The sequence below is a fragment of the Haliaeetus albicilla genome, chromosome 11, assembly GCF_947461875.1.
Source record: "Haliaeetus albicilla chromosome 11, bHalAlb1.1, whole genome shotgun sequence".
NCBI lineage: Eukaryota > Metazoa > Chordata > Aves > Accipitriformes > Accipitridae > Haliaeetus > Haliaeetus albicilla.
The window spans coordinates 36603228-36625518 of NC_091493.1; the positions used below are offsets into that span (position 1 = coordinate 36603228).

The window sequence follows — 22291 nt, forward strand, 5'->3', positions numbered from 1 at the left end:
TCTCTCCATTATTTAGTGCTATGAAAATATTTTTGGTTTTAGGCATGTCACAGTAATACAGATTTTCTTCTCGGAAATCTGTGAAGTGTGTTTAGTTTCTCCTTGGATTATACAGGGAAAAAATAACTGATGCAATAGCTTTATGAGCAAGATGCTGTGGTTTAGACCTCTCAAAATTCCCTCCATTGATTTAAAAGTTGTTCTTAAGCAAATCGTCTACGATACGTAGAATGTTTCTTGTTTTCTTAAGTGTTTTCATTGCGTAATATCCTTTTTTGGTGTATTACACAATTTATCCTTGAATAGGAAGCGGAATATTTAGGCTTGCAGTTTTATGTAATTTAAAAAAAAAAGCGTGGCAGCAGATCCCCATACATCACTTTTTCCTTGTGTCTCTCCAGTGGAGCTTGCTGATACCACCATTTTCATGTGAGCTAAGCACATTTGCTGCAGTTTGTGTTTCCATAGTAGCGTCAGAGGTTTTAACGTTTTCCTGTATGACATGAACAGGAGTTTGTACAAACACCAGCGGTTGGAGTTTTATTTGGGAGGGTGGAAGTTTTCCAAGTAAAACTTTACAGTCTTGTGGTTTGGGTTAGTAGTCACAGGTTCTGCCAGCCCAGAGGTTTCGTGAATACTTAAGCCCTTCTGGTTTCGTTCTGCAGAGAAACCCAAACCCAAGCTGTTCTTTCAGACTCTAGTCTGCATATGCACCTGGGATTGTGTATCTGAATATAATGTTAAGCAGCGAGTACAGGAGGAAGCAATTATCTATTTTCAGCAACCTGGGTAGCTTAATACATTTAGTTAGCCCATAAACTTCAGCAGGTTGCGTCGGCTCTGCTTGTACTCTGTGTTACTGGGCAAGGATTTCATAGACATACTTGTGATCATTATGGAGTTAATGGGAAAACATAAATTAACCATAGATCCCTGGATCCAACCCCCATTTTCTTCCACCGGCACCAGGCTGATGTTAGCAGACCATGGGACCCCACCAGTTGAGATGGTAACACTGGGTCTGATGAACGGGGCAGGGGTGAAACAGCCCTCCCGGCTGAGCGTGCTGCTGCTCAGGTACAAGCATGAAGCAAACCCAAAGGGTACTTTAATTTCGTTCCCCTGGAAGGACAGGGGCGTTGCACTTTTCCAATATGAAGCATCTTTAATGATGAACCTGAAGGTGGTGCTCCACCCTCCCTGCAATTTGCATAGGAGCATCCTCTTTAACAGTTACAAAATTACAAATACTGATAGTTGCAGCTGTCTTGGATGATTACTGTTTCATGGGAAGTTGTTTTTTGGTTTTTTTGTTTGTTTTTTTTAATCTTAATGGGAGTGAAAGTTTCTTGCTGCTTTTAAAGAAGGCTTGATTCCAGACTGAATCTGAGCTTTTTGACTTAGGACTTGAGAATATCTGGGGAGGTCACACCAGGTGAGGGTGGGAGGGAGAGACTTGCTGGTGTTTACTGGGGTGTCCCTTTTTTCCCCCTCCCTGTGTCCAAGACAAAAGGTCCCATTGAATGGGATGATAACCGTGTTGGTTCTAACTTCAGACCCTGGAAAGGAGACACAGGACCGTTGAGATGCCTTAAGCCCAGGCTAGCTGCATTGGATGCAGTTGGGAAGCAGAGGAGAATGGGCAGGGAGCTGAGCTGGTCCCGATGGATGGGAGCAGAACCCCCTTGTTTGAAAGGGGGAAAACATAAGAAAACTGGATGGGGAAAAAGATCCATTTCTGACCAAGATGTACCTAAAGCTTTGTGTGAAGATCTGCTCTCATGAGAGGTGGACCTACGCTGAGAGAAGACCTTCCAGAACAGCAGATACAGTTCTCACAACTGAAGGGGAGAGGTTACTTTTATGAGATTTCTATCTCCAAAGCATCTCGTCAGTTTAGCTGAAAATATTACCAAAAGCAGCATGTGTGAATTGTAAGCATTAAAGCATCAATGCCACTTTGAGTAATGACCTAATCAGCACCTAGATCTTAATATGCTTTTTGGCTCATCTTTGTGAAACCAAATTATTTCAGTTGTTTACAGCCGGGTGTGCTTTTTTTCCATGGCTTGGTATTCTGTCTTGCCTCCTAGCAGTTTGTTTACTGATACTAGCCCTCTTAATGTCAGTTGGCAGAGATTTTCCTTTTCATTCAAGGGCTGACAGCCAGCACACCTTTGAAGTCCCTGAAGAATTAGTTGCCTCAGGAATTTTTCATGCTGTAACCTATTTATGTTTTTTTTTAAGTCAGTTTTTGATCATCAGCTGAATTCACAACCATCATCTTTATAATGTCATTAATAAAGTTTTCTTAGCCATGCTCATGGGCATTTAGGGCATTGTGCAATAGTTCAGTAAAAACATTACAAAACACAATAATCACAGCATATAAATAGAAAGAGGAACAGTCTGCAAAGATCTGAACATTGAAGCCTGATGGTATTTAGGTGCTAGAGCTTTATTCAAGGCCACCTCTCAATGATTTAAAATTTTAAAAAAAACACAAGCAAACCAAAACAAACAGAAAAAACCCACAAAAATCTCCAACACCAAATACAAAACAAAAAAAAAAAAAAAAAAAAGAAAATACTAAGAACAATGCTCCAGAAGGGTGTGGTTTAAAGAAAAAGGCCAGAAAATTGGGGAAACTTTATTCTCATGAATTCAACACTGGTTATACCAAACCAGTATAACCAAAGAAGCACTCTTGAGCTGAGAAAACTACATTTTTGGGACCAATTTAAGCACGGAAGTAAAGAGCTGGCCACCTGCTTGTGGGGTGCCTGTTAGTCAGGAAGAATGTTGTGGTTGGATGTGTGTATGAGAATACACATGTACTGGGGATTAAATAGTCCATATCATCAATCAAAACTTAAAGCTATTGCTTTTTTGTTGCTTAATAGTCAAGCACAGTCCACTAAACCACTGCAGTCTCCAGCTTTTTAAACCTGGAAACTTGGAGAATGTTGCATGATACCCATTCCACTCTTAAAACTGTATTTTCTACTAAGACCCTGAACTATCAGTACGTGTGTTAGAGAGAAGAGGAAAGTATCTCCTGAGAAGTTCTGAATTTCACCGCTGTCTTCTACAGTGGCTGGTGATGCCTGGAAACTACCATTTGGTGGTTGAGGAATGAGCATCTGCTCATATTAGGTTTGTATTATTGGCGGTTTAATGGCAATTTAGGCTTCCACATAGTAGCCTGTGTCTTCTGGTAATTCAAATCTAAGATAAAATTTTACATGGTGGTGGTTGCTTATAGGAAAGATAAGTGCACCTCTCAGCTCCCACGTGCATTGCTCGGTAATCCCAAAGAGCAATTAGCTATGGTGAGCATTAAGTATGTACGTAATGGGCAAATGCTATGCATGCACACGTGTCCACTTTGGTCTCATTTTTTGATAGGAGAAATTTTCAACATATTAATGATTTCACTATAGCCTTCAGATTTTGTGTCATCCCATGATGGTAAAGAGCAGTTGATAGGATTTTTTTTTTGTTGTTAGCATTCATCAATGAATTCATCTGAATGGTAGTTTGACTTTTGTTTATTTGCTTTAAAAAGGTATGTTTTCCATTTAAACGGGCAGTTGTTCAAGACCTGTTGCAAAACTGTGTTACACAATGCAAGAATTCCTAATACATAAGCAATAGACAGGCGTGGCAAGCTGTTGTAAGCTTTTTAGGTCAGTATGCCATGAATCAGTATTTATTATCTAACTTTTTCAGACTATGAAATTTTGACCTTTTAACTGTGCAGCTTAGTTTGGGACTGCGCAAGGAGGCAAATTATACACAAAATACTGTCCCTTCTGCAATCTTGGCGTTTGTAGCCTCCCACTCAAAGTGAAGGCAGCTCTCTGAGATCAAGTATTAGTAGTCTTACCATGTGCAGCTTAGGCATCCTTTCTCTTCTTGAATAGCTAAATGCAAAAAAGATTGAAGGCATAAAAAAAAGCTGTGTGTTTCCTGTGCAGTTCCCTCATCCGTGGGAGCTTTCTTTTTCAAGGGCAGGATGTGACCTTTGAATGTCTACAGCATTGTAACTGAGACGAAATCATTTTATAAGCAGTGATCAAAAAACATATTGATGGATACAGTAGTGCCCTGTGGAGTTTTATCCCAACATCGCGTTAATCCAATCTGATAATCTGTCAAAGCTCCTATTTAATGAGAGGGAATACTTCCAAGCTGCAGTTCCCATTCTCCTACCAGTTTTCCAAAACACTCCCGTTACAGTTGTCAGCTTTATAGCGATGGCATCGTTCATTTGATACCAAATATTTCTAATAAAGAGAACGTAAATCCTTTGGTAAATTGATGTTTGTCACTCGGCAAGGCCTTTTGCCTTTCTGGCATAAAAGTCCAAGGACAACAGCTTATGCATAAATCGGAGAAAGCACAGAATGGTTTTGAGGAGAAGAGTAGGTGAGGACACCAGTTTCCTGATCAACGTTCCTGCTTCATAAAGCAGATTAACGTCTCCGAACTGTGATCTGAAACTACATAGCGGATTATGTGGTTACTGCTGTAGCTGCTGTTCATGACTGATTGCATTTAAAAGCCCTTGAGCTGCTTCACAGGGTATAATGGGAATAAACACGTTCTTGAGTGATCAGATAGTGTTTGGGTTGAGCATCCGCCCCTCTCATGAAGGCAGTGTATGCTTGCTGGCATTGGTAAGTCACCTGAAACCAGTTGTTCACCCATGAATCAAACTGGTATCTGATTAGTATTAAAAGCAGCAATGTTTTGTTCCCAAGTTGTTCCTCTGAATCTCTTTTTGCCTCCAGTATGTATGTAAAACTTTGCATAGTTTTCCAGTCTGGTTTTCAGGTAGTGAAGGTCATTCAGGTATCGGTGTTGGGAATATTTTTATAGGATAGTCCTGCATCTCCTACAATTCTGCAAATCAATTGTCCTGTTACACCATCACAGGCACTTACAGCATCCACAAGCTGCTTACTGCTTTAATCTCTGGACGGATTTAGAAGCCAAATGGCAAAGATGGATGGGAGCAGCACAGCACTTTAATATTCATCTGAAAGTCAATTGCACATTTGGCTTTTGCTTTTATAACATGAGAAGGAAGCATCAGATAAAATGGGAAGACTAATGAAAACAGAGGGTGTTTCTTGCCTCTAGGGAAATACAAAAGAACTCTTTGGGGTGTTCCAATTGCTTAGTTGCTCCCAATTTGGGAAAAAAAAAAATGGCCCCGAACTACTTGAGAAAGGGGAGCTGTGTCAGAATTGTGAGTTTTTTTCCAGAAATTTTAGACATCTGATGGTGCAGACAGGTTTTCTGATGGCCACAATAGGAGTTTGGTATCCAGTTGCTTTTGAAAATCCCACTGACCTCCCTTGAATACTCAGTGACCACGAGCTTTTGTGTTACAGCACTGCCCAGGAATGCAGAGCTTTGTGGTCCCATTGTTTTCCTGCGCCTATCTATTTTATAGCCTTTGAGGGTGGTTCGGTAACTCCAAAGTACATGGGATCGGCTCCTGAGTGGAGCTGGTGAACCACGGGTGGTATCAGTGGAAAGGATGCCTTGAGTAGGGTTGCACAGAGCGTACGTAGTGTGCATCCACCTTTAGGTGCTGGGCAGAGGCTGGTGGTTCAAGCCGTGCGGGCACACCAGTGGGAGAGGCTGCGCAAACCTCGTACCCGAGTTAAACTTCCACAGCGGCTGCTGTAGGCTTATGCTGGGGTCAGGACCTCGTTGTCCTCGGCATTTTACAAACGCAGCAGCGTAAGACTTCAAAAATCCTGAGGGGGCCTGTTTTGGCAGAGGAACAGACCCTGTTTGTTTGATCTGAGAAGACCATACAGGCTAAATAGGCCATCCAGAAAAGTGGCGAGAGCAGTAATGGAGGGATCCAAGTACAAGATGCCTTTCACAAAGGGAGGAGTGGGGCTTTTTTTGATTCAGGTGTTTTGCAATGACCCTTCTCCTGTCATTTGAAGAACTCATGACATGTTTTCTGTTTCTATTTCAGGCCAAGAACATCCTAATAGCCTGCGGCACAAATACAACTTTATTGCAGATGTAGTGGAGAAGATAGCTCCTGCTGTGGTTCACATTGAATTATTTCGCAAGTAAACAAGACGCCTAGTTTTGATTTTTGTATTCTTGAAAACAGCTGCCAGTGTGCCAGAAACGTTGACTGATGCTATGTAATAGCAAAGAGGTTTTTGAGATGATAAATATTTGTCATGCTTAAGAATTAAAGATAATTTAAGAGTTCTGGCAAAAAAAAAAAAAAGTTAAACTAATGCATGTGCATTGTCTTGTTAATGATAGTAAGTAACAGTAGATATCCTAAAGCATTAAAACCCACCAAACTCTTTTTGGCTGCATGTTATTTGGAGTGATTTGTGATCTTTCAACTTTCTGCAGCGATAAATGTTTCTTTCCCATGTCTTTTAGACTTCCTTATTCAAAGAGGGAGATTCCTGTTGCCAGTGGTTCAGGGTTCATTGTCTCAGAAGACGGACTGATAGTGACAAACGCCCATGTTGTCACCAACAAAAACCGCGTGAAGGTGGAGCTGAAGAATGGTGAAACGTATGAAGCTAAAATTAAAGATGTTGATGAAAAAGCTGACATTGCACTAATTAAAATAGATTCTCAGGTGAGTCGTTAAAGTAAGACACATTTTAATCCTCTTAATTTAGTATCTTCCTTTCCAAAAGCTATTGCTAATTTTCATGTTTGAAGGAAAGGCTGGTAGTTTAGTGGTCTGAGTATACAGAGAATATTTGAGCTAGGTGGATACACATTTTCAAAAGCCAAGTTTGGGGTTGGTACTGGTTAATTTTATCACCTCTCAGTGTAGTGCAAGCAAGTATGTAGCACTTTGGTATGCGTCCTCAAAATAAAAACCAACAACATGGTTTGCTGGCTGGTTTACACACGCATTGGCTAATATAACTCTCCCTCTGAGAAGAAATGTGGATGTTCCCTTGTGGTTGGTAGAGGGACTCATTAGTCTTTCTTGTGTGCCTATACTGAAGTCACAAATTGCTTTTAGAGGATGCGTTTGTCCCTCTGAAGTACCACGCTTATGTAGATACTAAAATGGAAAATATGTTAGGAAGTATCTTGAACTTGCAAGTTAAAGCCAGCCTGGAAAGATGCTCTTACACTGCAAGTGGCTTTCTGAACAAATGGGAATGCAACTTCCCATCCGTAGTCTCCCTCCATCTCAAACATATGGCTGTCAGCGTTACTCTGCCTCCTGCAACAGCAGGAAAGCTGTCATGCGGTTCTGCGCACGTCGACAATGTAGCGCAAGTGGAATATTGTGTTGAAATACTGTGTAATGTAGATGCAATTAGATGCATGTGATTGCTTGGGGTGCTGCTCATATTGGTTTCGCTTGTTTGGACTATTAGTTAATCACCTCCAAATTTAACAGGCAAGAACGTCTCATTTGAAACACATGACTCAAAAATCTGTAGATCTTGCAGTGTTGTTTTAGTTCAGACCTATTCCCCAGTGAGGTCAAAAGTGTTTGTGCCAGAGTTCATGACTAAACCAGACATCTAATGCAGAACTCTTGGATGACCCAAGATACGAAGTGCTCCTGCTGCTCCCTTGCCACCTTTGTCATTTAAAACTCTCTCTTTTTTTCTTATTTAAAAGCTTCTTAACAGCAACATGGCAGAAAACCTTAACGATACCAAGAATGGTTTTTGCCATGTTGTTTTTACCTCCGTTTTCCTGAGGTAACCTATGTACACATTTACCAATTGCTTCTTTTCTCAATGTTATCTTAAAATAAGCAAAAGCAGATCTGCAGTAACAAAGCAAAGAGAAAGATCCCCAGGATAAGAACTGACAGCATTAGGCTGAGTAGGATGTGGCAGGGAGTGAAGTGCAGCTGGAAAAGTGATTTAAAATTGGAATTCTGCACAACATGGTGGGCAAAGTAGACCGGAAAACGATGGTGAGAAGGAAAGGACTTGAAACAATAGGAAGGTGAGCTTCGGAGAAGAGAGAAGCTGGTGTGTCAAAGAGAGGAGACATTGAACTGATGTGACAGATCATTTGGGGGACTTAAGAAGAGAGCAGATGTAGAGTTTTATGTTCTTTGATACCCTAAAGAAATGGCTCCAAAATTTCCCTGGTAAGCTGCTTGTGGGAAGAGAGAACATGGAAGACTGGAAGCAGCTTGGAAAAAAGAGAATGCAGCCAGATGAGTTGCCTGTAGTGGAAACCACTGCTAAACAGGACTGGAATTGGCGATTCTAGTTATGACTTGCGAGATGGCAGATACTCTTCTTTTTTAAAAATTACTGCTCTGTAATTAAATGATAGTCATCTTCTTCCAGCAATTTAAATTTTGAACGTGGTTGTGACCCTGTTTTGCTAAAAGCACATCAGCATTGCAACCTAATTCGTTTATATATACTTGCAAATTCTTTAAGGCAGGAGCACTTTTTCTGTCTTAGAGCTATCTAGAGCCAAATCAGCTACATTTTTCTTTTTGGAGGTGGAGAGGGGAGGGATTGACCTGTTAATAATATTCAGTTGTCTATGAGAAAAAGTCTTGGTTTTAATGAAACTTTGGGAAGTGCCTCAGCGCCTGGAGGCTGAGCTCTTGCTGAAGGAGGTGAGCAGGTCCCCTGCTGTCTTCCTTGCGTAATGTCAGCTTAGCACATCCATCTGGGTAGCAGGAGATCAAATTTCCCATCTCTGCTCTAAATTAGGTAGAATATGGATATAAACTTGGGTCTGACATACCCTTGGTAAGTGTCCTATCAGTTGTACAACCCAGTACCTCGTATGTTGTTTCCCCCTGGCCCCTGGCTGTTGCATCTCAGGATAATTTTGAGAAGACTTGGGGAAAGTATCGCTTGGGGTTTTTTGGGGATGGGAGACCAGTTTTCCAGCTAGCTCTAGTGACGTGGCACTGGGAAATGCCAATCCAAGGTGAGTCCTGAGGCACCTCTGTTTGCAGGACAGATGATGTGTTGCACTTGGAGACTTAGAATTGCAAAATTTTAAGTGTTCACAAAAAGTTAAAATGGAAATGCGGTCAGCTGAAAAGTTGACTTTATGACTGAACTTTCATGTGACATTTTTATTTATCCATTCAAGTTCAGTGTTTGAGCTTTCCTTTTTGTACTGAAATGCCTTGCAATCATCCAGATTCATAAAAGGCTTTTTAAAATCACAGGTAGTGTGAGGTAGTAACTTGTTGAAGTTGAAATGTATTTGATGACTAAAGAAGTCAATTTGGCGGTACAAATAACCCTTTAAAAATCTGGGTATAGCATGAAAACCATCCCTAAGAATTTTTCTGAAGAGGTGAAGTTCTTCCTTTTGAATAAATTATTTGAAGATGATATCAAAGATGCAGAAATTTTTTTTTCTTCTGTTTTTGTGTGGCATGTTAAGGCAGGATCTGAAGGCTGAAGAATGCCTCTGTGGTTAGGAACAGAGCTGGGCTTGAAGTACGAGTTTAGGCTGTCAGCTGGTATTCCTAAAACTGTTAAGATTTTTGCAGCAGCTTGCATGCTGTTTTTCTTTAAGGTGTGAACATCTGGCCAAAGACATTACTAGAACTAAATTGGCTTTGCTGAGTGCAATAGGAAATGAAAGAGGGTGGTAAAATCTGGGCACCAGTAAGGATGAACTGTTTCCCTGATTAAATTCTTCTCCATGGAAAAACATGTTGCAGCCAATGAGGAACAGAAATCTTGGAGTTGTTCTTCTAATCCTAAAATACGCTTAATTTTACAGTCTGTAAAGGAGAGAAACTGTATTTCTTGTGTCCATAGTGAGACACAACAGTTTGCTGAAGTGTTGAAAGTAGGAAGTAAGACTGGAGTCAAGTGTGGTAAACGTGAATGTCATATAACTATCCTTCCAAATGGAAACAGCTTTGAGGAGACGGCAATACTAGAAAGAAACAGTGCAGTTGCAGACAATTTGGATATGAACATGCAAAATTTATAAAACTTCCCTAGAAAAATTTGGACTTTGGCAGCATAGGCAGAGGCTGGTGAAATAATCCACCCTGTGTGGCACGTGTGATACTGCAGTGAGCCTGAAATCCATCAAAAGTATTGCACAACACTCCAAAGCTAACAGATGCTTTTGAGCTGGCAGAGCTTGCTTATGAAATTCATCTCAAGACAAGTAACTACCTTGTTAAATGAGAATGTGTGATGCAGCTGCTGAAAACACCAGGAGGAGGAAAGAAAATTTTAGGGTGGTTTAATGGACAATGTCGGGGTTAATGGAGGGCAGAATTAGAAAAGAGCCCTGTGCCCTCACCCAAATCGAGCTGGAAGCCAAAAATAGTGGAAGATGGAGGTGGGTTTTGCCTGGAGACCCCTTTCACCCCTGGAAATTGGATTCTGCCTGCAGAGATGATCTCTGTGGCAGGTGCCTATGTTTTGACAGTGAGTACAGAAGAGGGGAGCATGGTGAACGGCTTTATTTTGAGGTGTATCTTCTTCCTACATGCTTAAAAACCAGCCATGAGACACTTCTCACTGACTCTGAAGTAGCACCTATGTCACAGAAGGCATGCCAGGGTCTGAAGATTTTTGTTCCTCAGCGTGACCAGTTACTGCCTTCTGTATCCCAGGCAGGATTTGGCATCTACATGGTACAGCAGTAGTGGGTTTGTGACCAGTCTCTAATCTGTGGTGGTATTTCACCGTTTTGCTTAAGGTTTTCCCTGCATCTTAGTAATAACCACTTAGTTTGACGCTTTTAAATCAACAAGACCTTCTGCCCTCGTTCCTTCGGTGGTTTTGTGAGGCAATGCAGCGTCTGTATCTTTGTGGTCAGAGGGGATTTGCTTTTTTTCCCCCTGTGTGTACAAACTGAAGGAAGCAGGAAAGCAAACTTTCCTGTTTGTGTATCAATATTTTAATAGCCCACATTTTGAAAAACCAAACTACTTGAATTCCAGATGTAAGCGGCTTTTCTAAAATGCTGTTTTACTTTGAAATCTGTCACTGGATATTGCATTGCTTCCTCTTGAGAGCCTGAGGAAGCCCATATATTGGTTCCAGAAGTCTTCAGGACCCATAGAAATGAAATAGCTTGTAAAAAGCTTGGATGTTAACTCCTGTTTACTCATCAGTTTAGGCAGCAGTCGTTTCCTGCCATCCTCATCTCCTAGTAGCCCTCGCTGTGGGGACGATGCGCTGGTCCAGCTCCCCACACAGCAAAATGCTCACACACCTCCAGGGTGGGTCTGCCAGCACCAGGGTATTTTATTTTATTTTAAAGGAGAACAGCAATATCTTGCCAGGTAGTTGAAATCATGGTGACGTAGCAAAACAACGCTTCATCCTTTTTTCTTTTTTTCTGCAAGCTTCCCATGCTCCATATTTAGATAAGGAGAGTCAGTTTTGTTTTTCTAACTATAGATGAAATACTTTTGGAGGCTTGTAATGCATTCAGCTTGGGTTTTTAATTTTCGTTGGCGTTTTGTCAAGCAGTTTCTAGATTGCAGATGATACTCTACATTTTTGTATGCTCATGGCCTGCATTTTTATTTTGCCATAACGTATTCTGAAAGTTAAATAGTTTCATTAATGAGAACAGAAATGCAATTCCTAGGGAAGTTACATGTCCTGCCAGAGTTCTTACAGCTGAATTAGCGTACTATACAAGCATCTGTTTCTTTTCCACCTAAAAATAAAAAGTATGACGGAAATCTGTTGCTATTTAACACAAATTGAACTCGGAACAGAACATTTGTCTCCTCTTCATCAGAAGAATGATTGGACTGCAAACTGCTTCATGCATATTCGTGATCTTCCTTCCACAAACGAAGGGGATTACAGTGCAGAGAAGGGATTTACTTGCTTTCTGTGCCAACATAGAGACAGATTCACTTGTTTCATGGATGAAAAAGTTCCAACTGAAACACTTACTGGTTATGGCCGTCTGTCTCTTGGTTTTTATTTCTCTCTGGCTCTGGCCATGCCTGCTGGTGGTTGCATGCTGTCTGCCTCTTCTAGTTGCAGAGCTGATTCATCCAGGCTCCACTTATTTTACCTGACTCAAGTTATGCTGGTAATGTACATCAGATGAACATCCAACTCCCAGCTGATGATGCTTTTCTTCTATACTTGTCCTAATCTCTCGTGCAACGATAGCTGCATCTTACTGTTGGATGAAGCTGTTTCTTGGGAAATCCACAAAATCCATTTTGTGGGAGTGATGTTTATCCAGGGTTTGAGCCAAATCCATGTATAAAAATGTCTGAAGCTCTTTGGGATGAGAAAGGCTTAAAATATTAACGCTAATTAATGGCTCCTTCGCTGGCTGGGTGTAAACAGTGAGTCATGTGCCACTTATGGTTTTGCATGTTTAGTCCTATTTCTGTGTACTCGCAGAATGCCTGCTTGCAGATTTGTTTTATTGAGTAAACACGAATCCCAGTAGAGCCCTGAGGCTTCATCAAATGAAAATCAGAGGGAAAGAAAGGATGTTATGTGTTGCCCAAGGTCATGCAGTGAGTCACTGGGAAAGCTGGGGTTAGGTGCTGGGTGTTTCTGGCTCCCCGTTCATTGTGCTGCAAGGCATGCTCGTTTGCCTGGGATTTCAATTAACTGTTGTGGCAAATCTATAGTTAACCGAAGAGAATCATGAGTTGTGACAGTAGTTACATCGTCCTGATGACCATCAGATGTTATGTAAAAATTGAAGAACGCCCATTTTATTAAGTATAGTTATTAAGGGCCCCAGACCCAAGCACTTAAGCTTAGTTTACAAGGACTGTCTTAACATCCTAGGCAAGAGCTTGCCAGTGGAAGGTGTGAGGGCACAGGCAAGGTGTTCTGATATGATTCAGGTTACAACGTTGCTGTAAGTGCTTGCCCTGCGTTTCCAGTGCTCCTCTTGTGGACTGCAGAAGGACATACTTCCCATTCGATCACTTGATGCCCAGGGATTTTGATTGGTTTTATACTGATTTCACTTGACAACCACCTCTACAATTTAAATGAATGCTTGGGTTTTTTTGATAGTGGAAAGTTTAGTTCTGAATGTGGCAATGTTATTTTTAAGCTTTTTTAGAGAGAAAACCCCAGATTTAAAGCCACTACAATGCATATACTCATCATGACCAATTCTTTATGGCATTTACTTGCAGAGGCACTAACGAGAGTGTTTACATGCAGTGCTGTTAGTGTGCTCTGCACCACACTGCAAAATCATAAGGAACAGAGAACACATTTTCCAAAGCTATGTTTCATAATATGTGCAGAACAAGGCAATTTTAGCAATTGATTCTTGTTCCTGGGAAAAGGAAGGTTAGCCAAACTCTTTCCAGAAGGCATGTTGAATCACATGGATGACCCACAGCCAATCCATACAGCGTTAGACTTTGAACTGAAGCCTAGCTGGTATAGGCATAGGCTTGAAAACTCAGCACAATCAAAAGTAATTGTATTAGTCAGAGATTGTTCATGTATTTTCTTTCTGCTGCCAAATGCGATTTTGGCTTCGTGACTGTTTTTATAACTCAGGAACATTGTATAAATCTTTAACTTTGTACACGACCGGTCTTTTTTTTTTCTACTAATGGGAAAAAAAAAAAATTCTGTTTTCTTTTGCTTGTCCATGTTTCATTTCTGATAAATGTCCTCTTTCTCTATGAAGTATCCGTTTTAAGTGTACTGGGATACAAACAAAAGCCACTTTTTGTGTTGTTTTGGTTGGTTTTTTTTTTTTTTAAATAAGGAAAAGCAGTGCCAAAAAGAGATGCGCTTCTTGACCAACAACATCTTGAAAACACGTGCTACGTAAGCTTAATAGCATCTGGCGAGAGAAGGAAGGGCCAGCGTGCTCTCTCTATCCAAACAATACCCATATGGGGCTGTTTGTGTTGAATATACTGCATGCTTCCCAGCACAGATAATCATAGCTGCCTCTTCCCCGCTGTACTGGAGAGGTCCCTTGGAGTCAGGGCTGTGGTCTGAGATGATGAACCGCTCAGCAGCGTTGCCTTGGGATGTTGCTGCCTGTCTGCTGCGCTGCAAACGTGATGGGGAAACTGGGTATCCTTCCCAGAATTAAGCCACAACCTTGGTTGGGTTTATCTATGGCTGTGGCACTGATAGGGTCCAGGGATGGTTATTATTTAGTAGTTATTAGGGCATTGCTGGTTGTGAAAACTTTCCTCTCAAAAATAATTAGAAAGGGAAATGTTTTTCTCCTTACTGTATTGCCTATTCTGTTGCTCTTCCAACTGATTTGGTTTAACAAGCAGTTGGTTAATTATTTTCTTGCTGTCTGGAGACTGAACGATAAGTTTCCACTGAGCATCTTACCCTGTCTGAGATTTGGCAATGAGTTTTATCAAAACAATCTGTTCATCTGAGTAAAATTTTGCTGGTGGAATTGTAACAAAGTTGGATAAAGGATACACGGGACCAGGCTTGTTAAATATTAAAACCATAACTTCTGTATTTGCAGCAGCATATAGTGATGACCAATGCCTTTATTTTTTACTTTCTACTTTATAGACACTGCATATCTCCTAGGACATTTGAAATAAAACTGTAGGTGAAAAAAATACAAAGTGACGGGCATTTGGGTTAGTTTATGTTACTGGATTTTTGTCCCTAAGGGTGACTTATCGATACAGGCTTTCAAACAGCTGATGACAAAAGACCTCTAAAGAGCTAGCTCTTGATTTCAAATTTAAACACGTAGTATTTCCCTTTTTTGCCAAAATTTAATAATGATTCAGCTCTTACTAACTTCTGAAGCAAAGTTATCACTAACTTGGGAATATGTACAAATAATCAGGGCATACTAAATATTACCTTGTTTCTTTGCTGCAAGAGCACACAGTATATACCTTTTGGATCCCGTCAAGTAGAGGTGCATAAATCTGTGTGCTTTGGAACAGGTATGGGATGAAAAAGGCATCTTTACAAGTTTTCTGGAAGGAATGAATTACAGGAAGGAGTATTAAGCCAATTTGTACCTCCATTTTAGGTACACAGCTCAAGAATACCTTGAAGATACCCTGATTTTTAATAAAGTGACTATGTTACCCAGTCCTTGGAAGCTGGTTAAGTGAATCTCTAGGTGGGGCTTCCGCTGCATCTAGAATCACTGGCCTGTTCTGAAAGTTTACACTAATGCCTTTTTCCTTTTGGGGCCGGGCTTGCTGAGCAAAGGAAAGAATTTTTGACGTGGGGCAAGCTTGGAAGAAAGCTGTGTTAAAGTTAGGTTTGCCAAGCAAAAGATACATCCCTTGAGACTTCCTCTGTTTTGATTTAGGGTTGGGTAACATCCTAATCCTCCAAATCCTTAAGTTGAAACCTGAATTTATACATGTCCAGGTCCGTTGATGCTAATAGAAATAGTCTAGTGACATGATTAAATACCTGGAGAGGGTCAGGATCATTTGGACAACAGGTTAAACATAAGAGGATTAGAAAATTTGTAACGTCACTGGCAGGGTAAAGACTGATTTTTAAAAATACGAAGCAAAGAAGCGGAGCTCAATGCGTATTTTGCAGGCAGGTGATAAATAAAGGCAAAGTATTTATTTGAAATATGATCTGTTTCAGAACACCCTTAATTACTTGGTGAGTAGCAGACCTTAAGAACTTCCTGGCTGTTTTCGGATTGCTGCGGTGGGGAGGTTATTGGTCCAGTTGAATCATCTGTTATCCAGCCAGTTCAGTGCCTGTGCAGATACAACATGTCTTGGAGAAATCATAGTCGGTTCCCTTGATCCATTGCATTGGCAAGGATGTGTGGATCCAACCTTCCCTCTTCTTTTTTTTTTTAATTGCTGTAAATTGCAGTGATCTCTATTGATGCTGGATTTTAAGAATGTTTTGTGTCTTAGTGGGAATGTCTTCAATAATGTGATAGTTAATATGTTTATATTAGAGATAAGATCTTGAAAGGAAACTATAATGGTATCCCCTACTGTCATAACAGAAAAATCCCAGAAAATCTTTAAATCCTAACACCCTTAGAAGACATCGGTGTATGTAGGAGGCAATATAATTATTTAGAAGGATACTCCATTGAAAAAAAAAGTAAGATGAAACATTAGCTGGTGTCTTTTGAGAATATAAAAGGCTTTTAACTATACATATGCATGTTTGATACACTTTGGCTGTTGCTTTCATGAGTCTTTAGTGTTCACTCTTAATATATTATTTTTATTTCAGAGCTGTTGGCTAATTATTTCAAGAAACTGTTGGAAACAACTCATTCCTAGTATCATCAGATGTTTGCTTTGTACAGCAGAGCATAAATATTCCTTTGGTCTTTCAATTGTTTTTGATTAATGGATACCTGTTGTGGAAAAAGTACTACAGTCTAAAGAGCCCACTCTTTGGAGGAGAAATTCATTGAGATGTTTCTGTACAGAGCCACATGAAATACTGAAAGGAAACAGAGCAAGCAAAATCCCCAAGGGATAAAAGCCTCTCTTTTTTCCCTCTGCTCTATTAACATATTCATGTTTCTGTTGAATTTGTTCTATGGATATAGAAGTGTCTTAAGAACTTTTTTTTTTTTTTAATTTATTTTATTTTTATTTGTAGGGTAAATTGCCAGTTCTTCTGCTTGGTCAGTCTGCAGACTTGAGGCCAGGAGAATTCGTGGTCGCGATTGGAAGTCCATTTTCGCTTCAAAACACAGTGACTACAGGGATCGTTAGTACCACTCAGCGTGGAGGGAAGGAGCTGGGGCTCCGCAACTCCGATATGGACTATATTCAGACAGATGCCATCATCAACGTATGTCCTGCTCTGAGCCTTGTCCCCTTCAGCTCTTAGATTTCATTAATAGTTACTCTGAAAATTCTGAAGAACAGTGAACATAGTTAGCTTTTCTCTTATCCATGTAAATATGGACATCTGCGTTGCCGCAGCACTTGATTGTTGTTTAAAAATCCCCCAAGGAACTACCCCAAGTACAATATCTGCCTTCACTTCAAAATTCTTACAAATTACAAGGGAGGAGGCAATATTCTCTGGCAAATAAATATCTTTTCGAAATCCATCATTTGTTTTCTAAAAAAGAAGCCAAGCTTAGTTTAAGGATTCGAGTTTGTTTCTGCTTTAAGGCAAAACAATAGGTTTTGTACTTCTACTGTTGGCCTTATAAGAAATCTTCACTAACAGCTCCCAGAGCTGTGCTAAAATCTTCTAAGTTGCTCGTGTGGTACTATTAAAACAAAAGATAAACCTTGGCTTTCTGAACTTACTCTGGCAAGAGAAGAAGGACTAAGCATTTGCAAAGCTCAGCTAAAAGGGGTGATATTAAGGGTAGTTAATGGGTTTGGAAGTTAAGACTGTTCTATTGCACGTATTTAATAGACAATGAAAAAATTACTACAGAAATATTTCAAAAATTTCTTTTATGTTGTGCTTGCCATGAATTAAGAGGTAGATATTAAAACATGTTCTTGCCATATGTTTATTTTCAGTATGGAAACTCTGGAGGACCCCTAGTAAATCTGGTAAGAGTTTCTTTAAGTTTGCTTAGTGTCAAGCTTATTATTTTTTACTTTTTATTTTAAAAACAAAACAAAAAACCCCACCCAAACCAACAAGCAAACAAAACCCCACACCAGAAGTGTGATTCAGAGCTTTCGATATCTGGCTGACTACACAAAATTCACATAGTTCTTACGAATCACTTGTCTGTGTTTATGTTGGCAAATCATAAGATATGCTTGGATTTCAATATTTAAGATGTTTATGGTTTGCATAGTTTTGAGCAAGTGTAATGCCTAATTTTTTTTGCCTATGCCTTGCAGTAAGTAAAAAGCAGAATATAAAGTTGAGGCGTTTGCCTTCACTGTATACCATGCAGCCAGCAATATTTTTTTTTGCATACTGAAACTCAGCTTAATGGTTCAAAAACATACCTACCCCTTTATTTTGAATCACACTGAGGGGGTTGAAAACCCCACATATTTATCAGGATATTAGGGTTTATTTGCTGATATTGTAGGACGCGGTCAGAGCTGACCTTGCAGCAGCTGTGGATAAGCCCAAGAGAGAAAAACGGAAGCAGGTTGCAAAACCTAACTGCTGTGTGGGAGCTCTCGGATAGGGGCACGTGGGGTCGAGCAGAGGAGAGGCAGTGGTCCTCAATGAGGGACGGCACAAATTGGAAGAAAGAACGAGTCAGAGTTTCTGCCTTGGAGATTCGGCAATTTTTTTTCACCCGACTTGCAGTACAATTTCAGCACCAGTAACCTCTGTTTAAAAAAATTGTAGTTGGATAGTTTTTAATCGGGGATAGATCAGGGAAAGAAGGTGCTGAGATTTCAGAATTGCTCGAATCGTCAGGTGACAGCAGAGATGTTTTATCTGAAACTTTCTCTTGGAGTCACATTACCAGCAAATCTTTGATTTTGGTGAACTGTCATTTTTCTTTATATTATTATTATTATTGCAATATTTGCTCAGAACCAGTCGGCGCCATACTTCCTGAGGTGCCTGCTGAAATAAACAGACCAAAATTGGCTGTAGAATGTGCTGCTCATCTGCAAGAAGGAGAGCTGCCCAATTCTGATCGCTCTTCTGCTAGTGGCAAGATGAATATCCACATCAGTTTTCCAAAACCGTAGAACAGTTGTTTATCGATAGACTCAAAAAAACTAGACTTAAAGAGACCATTTAGAAAATTGAAAACCAGCTACAAAGTGTGTTATGTGAATTTGTCTTTGTGATTGCTTGGAAGAAATCATCCATTTCTCTTTGAGATGTTTCACAGTTGCTAATAACAATTTCTTACTTCTCCAGGATGGTGAAGTCATTGGAATTAATACATTAAAAGTTACAGCAGGGATCTCGTTTGCTATCCCATCAGATAAAATAAAAAAGTTCCTAACTGAATCCCATGACAGACAAGCTAAAGGTACTGTACTTCACCACTTTGAAGGAGAAAAACATGAAAGTAGTAATAAACCAGAAAGTCAACAGCCTTTGAGGCTCTTTTGGTAAGAGCAGTTGATTGAGACCTGTTTTCCTTTTTGTAGGAAAAGCTATAACCAAAAAGAAATACATTGGCATACGAATGATGTCCCTGACTCCCAGGTAAGTAAAAGCAGTGGTTCCTCACCTTCCCGAAGTGTGGTCACTGCATGCGTTTGGATCAAGCTCATGATCTGCAGAAAGAACCAGGAGGTTTGAACCAGCAGCGAGTGCCTCTGTAGGTGCTGGTGACAACTCACAGCCCGTTTTTGCTACCTTTTTCTCTGCATCTGCTACATGGTTGAACTCTCCTGTAGACTCTTGTATGAGCTAGTTTTTAAACAACTCCCTGGCTTTTTCTTTTCCTTAATGCTTCAGAAGAGAATAGCTAGCAATTGTTAATTTGTCCTGGGGCTCTATTACTGTTGTTATCTTCTGTCCCGTGCTGTCGTGTGGGTCAAGGAGAAAACAGGACCGTATGTTTTCAAGAATTACAGCAGCTACGTGCGTATTTCCATTTCTATAAAATTATTTTCATTAAACAATTCACTTAATGTAAAATGAAGCTTTTGTGTGGACTTGCTTATTCATACTCAAACCTGAAAAGACACATGAGCAGGTGATACTATGTCCCATAGAAATAACCAGTTCTCCCATGTGCAGGATCACGGGTGTAATAACAAAGCATTGAAACCAGAAGGGGCTTTTTTTAGGTGTTCAGGATCTGCTAGTTCTAAAGTAATGGCCAAGTTTTGAAATGTTTTAACTCTGATCCTCAGTATCTATTGAAATTATTGCCTTTACCAGAAATGGGCATTAAAAAGCTGTATGAATGCAAAAAGTGTAATAATTCTTTAAATACTTGTAAGGGTTAAAATTAATTGTGAAGTGTCACATCGACTTGTATAAAATACCTCAGCTAGTGAATGCTAAGTGACTTAACTAAGTGAAAATGCGCGATTTTTTTTTTCCCATCTTGTCAAAATATTTTTGTTGCTGTTTCTTCGTTTTCCAGCAAAGCTAGAGAGCTGAAGGATCGCCATAAAGACTTTCCTGATGTTGTCTCTGGGGCCTATGTTATTGAAGTAATTCCAGAAACACCAGCTGAAGCGTAAGTTGAAGTACTTTTTTCTCAAAACCACTGCCACTGATTTAAGGGGGTAATGATAGAAAATGTTCCCTGCTTAACTCGCTATCTTGATTATGTTAAATTAACAAAATTACAACCATCTGATAGCTATTAGGTTGTCTGCTGGAAATGGGTTTGTGGTTTTAGTCCGGTCCCCGATGGGCAATATTGCGAACGTATCAGGGTATTGCAGCAAAGCCCTGTCAGCGTTCCCAGCTGAAAGGGCAAGGATTCAGTGGGCGTGAAAACTCAATTTTCATTTTTCTCAGCAATTGCTTCCAAGACGTCTGTTGTACCGATGCCAGTGCTGAATAAAGACGTTTGCTTGTGCACACTCCCCATGGCCCTGCCAGTCACTCCTATAGGAGAGTGAGGGAGAAGCTTTGTGTCCACCTTGTGAAGACGTGTCCATCTTGGCCCAAGCACCTCAGTGTTGGGCAAACCCACCAGCTCTCCTGGCGTGTCTCCACTGGGGGAGAAATCCTCTCTTGGCAGGAGATACTCTTCCATGTGAGAGCTTTGGGAGGAGTCACGTTATTGGGAAGAGCTTTTGGTTTTGGACAACTGATCTTTTTCTTTGTATTATTCAGTATTTGCTCAGAAGCTCAGCTGCTGGTTGGTACCACGCTTCATGAGATGCCTGGCTGAAGTATGGCATCTGGTCTGTGGTCACTGGCACTGGTCTGGCTGGCTCCTGCTGGAGACACTTTCCTTTCAGAGTTTGTTTGATATGAAACCGCTCAGAAATCCAGGGTAGGAAATGGGAAACTTCATTCATTTTCTGAAACTAGAGATCATTTAAGAGAAGAGTAAATCTCTGTGGCAACAAAGAGGCGTGTGTAGCACCAGAGGCATGTAGGCAGAAAGCTCCTTGGAGCAAGTGTATGTTGTCTCTTCAGAAGACTGCAAGGATGGTTGGATGATGTCTGTTGCAGTCTGGATGCCACTGTAAGATACACAGTGTTAGCTGTCTAGCATGCTCTCTAAATTATTGCTGCGTTTTGTAGGTAATTCTTGTTGGCAGTGCTGTTTGTGCAGAATAGTGGTGTATGTCTGTGATGTGAAATGAAATTGCAGTTAGTGTAGGAATAATGTGGCTGCTCCAGTGTGGGACTGGACTTACTGCCTTGGCATGCAGGCCCAATCTGAAGGTGCAGAAAAATCATTACAGGAGTATGGAGAATTGCAGAGAGTGGGAGAAGGGCATTAGAGAGGTAGAAGAAATGCGAGGCAATGTAGCCTCATAACTTGAAGGCAAACTCAAATAAGGATGCTTCATCTGAAGTCTCGCCTGGCAATTAAAATGGAGCCCATGTCTGCTATGTCTCCCCTGCTAGAGTTCCCTTGTCAGTGGGTTTCCCCGTTCTGCTGATTTCCTTTCCAATGCGCGTTGTGTAGCCATGCTGGTAGGGGATCAGAGCAGTTTTGCAGCAACCTTCTCCTGGGTATGAGTTGAGAGGAGAGGCTGCCTGAGAGACCAAGATAATCTGGAATGGTTTCTCCCATGGAAATGTTTTAAGTCATGCCTTCGGTAGGCAACCAGATTTGTCGCAAACGTTGGCCAAGGCATCCTGCTTGCAGGAGACACTCATGTAAGGCGTTTTCTGCAGGCGGAAGAGGCCGATGACTGCTCTGTGGTTTTGTGAAGAACGATTATGCTGAAGGGCTGAATCACGTCTGATCTGGTTACTTGGTTAATATTTCCATAACTTGGAGCCAGATCGTTGTGCAATACCGGGCAAGATGTTGTGGTCGATGGTATCCCTCACCACCCCATTTCTTGGTCCCGGCAGCAGTCTCAGCCAGCTTGGGGAGAGACCCGCAGCCCCAGGCAGGGGAGCCTTGCCGTGCTGCCCCGTCCTGCTTTGAGTCGGGAGGGTTTTGGTTTCGGTTTGCATATGGTGCTGAGGTCAGGAGAAGGGATTCTGGGGGCTGCGGGCAGGCAGACGAGTGGAAGGACACACATGTGTTTTTGGTGACTGGGCTAGATCGCTGCGTGTGTTATTCTGCTCGGGTTTAAAGCATGAAGGTAAGGTGAAATGGCTGTCAACCTGTGTATGGAGAACAGCACGGATCCAGGACCAAAATTCCTCATGCGTTAACACAAAGTGCCACTCAAATTGCTTTGCTATGTATATGTGAATAAAAGCTTAGAAAATTTCCTCTCTAAAACAAGTGCCTTGTTGCAATTATTTTAAAAGGAAAATATGCCTCT

At 40.9% G+C, this 22291-nt stretch overlaps 1 protein-coding gene across 2 annotated transcripts in view; it reads left to right on the forward strand.

Annotated features, from left to right (window-relative positions):
* Positions 1 to 22291, forward strand: part of HTRA1 (HtrA serine peptidase 1) — a 34081-nt gene that overhangs the window by 10752 nt on the left and 1038 nt on the right. Inside the window, exons 2-9 of one of the 2 annotated variants that reach the window (XM_069797162.1) lie at positions 6005 to 6104; positions 6436 to 6640; positions 16563 to 16757; positions 17450 to 17482; positions 18777 to 18891; positions 19013 to 19070; positions 19410 to 19451; positions 19963 to 20058. In XM_069797162.1, coding sequence (XP_069653263.1) covers positions 6005 to 6104; positions 6436 to 6640; positions 16563 to 16757; positions 17450 to 17482; positions 18777 to 18891; positions 19013 to 19070; positions 19410 to 19451; positions 19963 to 20058 — 844 coding nt within the window. The remainder of the gene's footprint in view (positions 1 to 6004; positions 6105 to 6435; positions 6641 to 16562; positions 16758 to 17449; positions 17483 to 18776; positions 18892 to 19012; positions 19071 to 19409; positions 19452 to 19962; positions 20059 to 22291) is intronic. The other variant, XM_069797163.1, reaches the window with a different exon arrangement.